Source organism: Chenopodium album, chromosome 9 (genome assembly GCF_948465745.1).
Source record: "Chenopodium album chromosome 9, dcCheAlbu1.1, whole genome shotgun sequence".
In the NCBI taxonomy this organism is placed as follows: Eukaryota; Viridiplantae; Streptophyta; class Magnoliopsida; order Caryophyllales; family Amaranthaceae; genus Chenopodium; species Chenopodium album.
In genome coordinates, this window is record NC_137842.1 from 10256668 (window position 1) to 10262047 (window position 5380).

Consider the following 5380-nt stretch of genomic DNA (forward strand, 5'->3'; position numbering starts at 1 on the left):
TCAATTTACTACTCCCTCCATCCCTTTTCGTTCGTCCCATTGTAGTTTTGACACTATTTATAAGGTGAGAAAATCTTCTAAATTACGTTTAATATATAAGACATAACATACTCATATCAGGTCTTATTTGATTCGTCTTAATTAATAGCTTATGAAAATTTAATTGTTATATTTTTTCACTAAGCTAGTGAGCAACAAACAACACTAATGGTCAAAATTTTGCATTAACAAACATGCTATGCACAGTTAAAATAAAAAAAAAATATTTAGGGTTGGAGGAAAAAAAATATGGAAAAGAAGGGATATCAGACATGATGATATTGATCCATGAACATTCTTGATTGGTTATAGACCAATCACCGATAAATGGACAAACTAAATGATTTATAATAAGGAAAATTTGCAAATTGTAACCATTTAAAGTTCATATTTTGCAAATTGCAGCCATTTAATTTATTTTTTTTTTGCAAATTGCAGCCCAAAAGTTCGTATAAATTGTAAATTGCAGCCCGATTCAATTTTTTCATCGGTTTACATGTTGAAAAATCTTCTGTTAAGGTTTTAGGGGTCATTTTATCCCTTTGGGTCCCGAATTGAGCTCGGAATTAGCAAAAAAATAACATAAGTGTCTCATATTTACAGTTTCCCATAAATCGATACATTTTTGTTGCGCTAAACAAGATACTTGCGTTATTTTTTTGCTGATTCCGAGCTCAATTCGGATCCCAATGGCCTAAAATGACCCATAAAACCTTAATCGAAGATTTTTCAACTTGTAAACCGATGAAAAAGTTAAACCGAGCTGCAATTTACAATTTATATGAACTTTTGGGCTGCAATTTGCAAAATACGAACTTTAAATGACTGCAATTTGCAAATTTTCCTTATAATAATAATCTATGTTTGATCAATGTAACTACCATTCAATTTATAGTTGCTTTAGTTTAATTATCTAGTTCCATCTTTTGGAATTGATACCCTTACAATGAATGATTCTCTAAGTTGACCCTACATCTCATGTAACCTCTAGAATTTTTCATCACATCCAAAATGGTAGCTTGTTGAAGGTATTAGATATGAACTTTTACATATAAACCTTAAAGACAACCACATATCTAAGTAATCGAAAAATACCATAAAAGAGGAAAACTTTTACATATGAAAAAACGGTTGAAAACATTTTCTAGAAAATGAAAATTATAAATTCCAAACATAATAAAGTTGAAAATTAATAAAATAAAATAAAAACCTAGACAAAAAGGATAATACTACATTAGTGAATTTTGAGAAAAGAACGAGGGAGCCGTTGGAAAAATGGGAAATGGTGGGACCAATGCAAGCTAAGACAACTAAAATCAAATGTCATTTGGACGGCTAATAATTAAGCCATCCCACAGCCCTAAATATTACTAAAATTATCCAACTCATTAATCACAATTATGCTCCAAACATTACACTAAAATAATACACTCTTACATAATTAATTAACATACCCCTTAACCTTGCATAAATACCCCTCCTAATCACTCTTCTATTCACAAACAACATACACTCTCAACCTCCTTTCTTTCTCTCTAGCTAATCACCACTCTTCCTCGCCATGACTAAGGATGTCGAAACCGTGGCCGAGCCGAACCAGCCCGAGTTCTCAGCTAAGGACTACCATGACCCTCCCCCTACTCCACTCATTGATATGGAGGAGCTCACTAAGTGGTCTTTTTACAGGGCTTGCATAGCTGAGTTTGTTGCTACTCTTCTCTTCTTGTATATTACCGTCCTTACCGTGATTGGGTACAAAAGCCAGACTGATCCCGCCGCTGGTGGTGAAGACTGTGGTGGTGTTGGAATCCTTGGTATCGCTTGGGCCTTCGGTGGCATGATCTTTATCCTTGTTTACTGCACCGCCGGTATCTCTGGTAAGTAAAAGTATTACATACTGCCAGATTATTCAAGCATCAGTTTAAACTTTTGGTTAAGTAAATACTCTCTCTGTTTTAAAAAACTGAGTGAGTAATTTTTTAATTTTTATTACGAGGAATTGATGATAACTAACTTTGTTTATTGGTGTGATATGTAGGAGGACACATCAACCCAGCAGTGACCTTTGGGCTATTCATTGCAAGGAAGGTGTCTCTACCAAGGGCAATTTTGTACATGATTTCTCAATGTCTTGGTGCTATCTGTGGTGTTGGGCTAGTTAAAGCCTTCCAAAAGTCTTACTATGTTCGATACGGCGGTGGTGTTAACGTCATGTCTGCCGGCTACAACAAGGGTACCGGTCTAGGTGCTGAGATCATCGGTACATTCGTTCTTGTCTACACGGTGTTCGCCGCTACTGACCCTAAGAGGAACGCTAGAGACTCCCATGTTCCCGTAAGTTTACTTTAATTTATCCATAATATTACACAATTTTTTACATTTTTAAAATAGTATGCGTAGCATATTAATTATATATGTGCCGGTGGGTGAAAAATTAGGTCACAAATGTGACTATTTCTTGTAGTGAATGACCATATACAAGTAATAAGTATGTGACTAACATATTTTTTGTTGTTCATTTGTGAAGGTGTTGGCACCACTTCCCATCGGTTTCGCAGTATTCATGGTTCACTTGGCCACCATCCCAATCACCGGTACCGGAATCAACCCTGCTAGAAGTTTTGGAGCTGCCGTGATCTACAACCAAGAGAAATCATGGAACGAGCACGTATGTGACTAAATTATATATACTTCCTCTGTTATTTATTAGTTGTAAACTTTTACTTACTCGGTCATAACTAATTAATTTTATTTGTGAATTGTGTTAAATTACAGTGGATATTCTGGGTGGGACCATTCATTGGAGCAGCAGTAGCAGCATTCTACCACCAATACATCCTAAGAGCAGCAGCAATCAAGGCTCTTGGATCATTCAGGAGCAATGCTTAAAATAAATGAAGCATCATTTTCTATTTAAATTTGTGGTTTTTTTTTTTTTTTTTTTTTTTTTAATTATTAATGGGGTTTGAAAAGGATGGAGAGAGAAAAGACCATACAAATTGTAGATAAACAACAACAAATGGGGTCAACAATGGGCTATAATTATTAAGGGTGTGTTTGGTTGCTTCTCTCTGTTTGTTTTTTTTTTCTTGGGGTTTTTTTAAAACCATTGTATGTTGTTAACTTTTTTTTTTTTCCTTTTAATATGATAATTAAGTTTATTGTGGAGCTTTGTTATGTGATAATAGCACATATTATTATAGTACATTATCCTTGTTTTTTGTTTACAATTGTCTACTTTTCATGTCATTTTTATATATTCGTCATAATTTTTTTTATTGGAATATTCCTCATCAATTTTCTACTTTAAAAAAGAAAAAAAAAAAAAAAAGGTTTTGTATAATTGTCCCACTTATAAGAAAACAAAATTGGGTATAAAAGTTGGACATGAGGCTTATATGTCAACATTATTATCACATTAGTAGTAGGATTGCAAACAATTTGAGCCAGCCGATGAGTGTTATAAAGCTTTTCATTCATTAACAATTTTACAAACTTAAATCAAGCCGAATATTATCATTTGAAATCCTTTTATTTGTTCAATCATTTAAAATTAGAGTGATAATATATTAAACTTACTTGTATTTGTTTATTTAACCAACAAATGAACTTTGACCAATTATACGAAGTACTACCTCCGTTACATTGTATATTAGTCGCAAGTTTGAAGTTTTTTAATGTCTCACATATAATACTCAAAAGTCACAACTAATGCATAGCGAAAGAAGTATATTTTGTTATGTCCAAGCTGTTCCCTGCATGCCAAAGTAATAAGTTCTTCATTTAGCTTCCCTTAAACACTTTGGTTAATCCTAGAAAATGTCAAATGACTAGGATGTACATCCTTTAGTTTTATTTGTTAGAAATATAGCAAACTTTATGGTTACAAATAACTTGGACATGGAGTATAGTCTATATACTTGATATTAAGTGAGAAAAGAGAGTAAAGCTTATATTTTCAACGGGAATTGATTTTGGCACATCTTTAATTGATATTGGCACGTCTCTGTATGAGAAGAGAATAAAAAAAATAAAAAAAATAAAAAAAACTATACTCTCACGTAGAATGTATCAAAATCAATTTATGATGAGCCAAAAAAATTCCCCACTTCCAACATATATATTTTTGTTGGTCTCAAGTTCAATTAAGTTCCACTTGTGACGATTTTGGGTCATTTTTTTTAATAAAAAAAATGCAATGGTTGTCCTTAGAGTAAAATTTCATGACTTATCAACTGTTTTGTAACGTTGGGGAATCGGATCCATGTGGCACGTATACAAAAAAATTGATTGAAAATTAGAAGCTAAATGAATTTTTTGCTAAATGTGGAAAATAAAAGAAATTTAAATTCATCTCCCAAAATAATCTCCAAGGTTTTTGGGATTACATGTACTATTATGTCAGAAGTACATTTTTTTTTTAAATAAAGATGTCAGAAGTACTATTGCTAATAATAAATGAGAAATAAGCAACAAAAAAAAAAAAAATACCCAACTACTAGTATTTTATTTTTAGACTGGAGATACAAGTCCTTGTTTCAACCTTAAATCTACTGATACTCATATTGGGTGCCATTAATTATTTGTTTGAGATAATTCGAAAAAGCTCCTAATAATAATCGAGAAAATAGGTAGTAATTAAGTCTTACATAAATATATTTATCAAACTTACTTAGGGCCTGTTTTTATTGACTGAACTCAGCTGAACTGAACTGAACTGAACTGAACTGAGCTGAACTGAACTGAACTGGAAATGAATATTTTATATGATGAAGGAAATTAGGAGTTGAGTTGAACTGAACTAAACTGAGCTGAGCTGAACTGAATTAAACTGAATTTCAACATATGAGAACAGACCCTTAATGTTGCTTTTCTTGTTAGAATTAATCAAAAAGTTACTTTGAGCTAATTAATAATATGATGGAGCCTAAGGAGGCCCTCATTTGTAAGGGCGCATTAGTCCTTCGGCCCTAAGGATAACATGCCCTAAATAAATAATTATACGAGAAAACTCAGATAATGACAAATTTAACAACTAGAATTATCAATCACATCGATTAATTAACGTTTTATAAAGTAAGGAATAATTTGTTACAATCATGCTATGCCACAACCTAAAGTAGGGTGGCAAAATCTTATCGTCATAATTTTTAATTCAGTTCATTCATAAATCATAAGTAAGCACTACTAATTCAAATAGTTAGTAAAATAGAGAATAATACCATCATACATGTACACATATATATTAAGCTAAGAAAACCTTAAAATTGTTTACCAATTAAAGCAGCTATACTTTGGTTTAACGTTTTTGTATATATGTATGTACTTTAAATTGGAATAT

The 5380-nt window shown here is 32.1% G+C and overlaps 1 protein-coding gene across 1 annotated transcript; it reads left to right on the plus strand.

The window, feature by feature from the left end:
* Nucleotides 1–1488: 1488 nt before the first annotated feature.
* LOC145558382 (aquaporin PIP2-2-like) lies at nucleotides 1489–3244 on the plus strand. The gene is made up of 4 exons (XM_081619608.1): nucleotides 1489–1916; nucleotides 2078–2373; nucleotides 2567–2707; nucleotides 2815–3244. The coding sequence occupies exons 1-4, from the start codon at nucleotides 1601–1603 to the stop codon at nucleotides 2926–2928; spliced, it is 867 nt and encodes a 288-aa protein (XP_081475734.1). The 5' UTR covers nucleotides 1489–1600; the 3' UTR covers nucleotides 2929–3244.
* Nucleotides 3245–5380: the final 2136 nt, after the last annotated feature.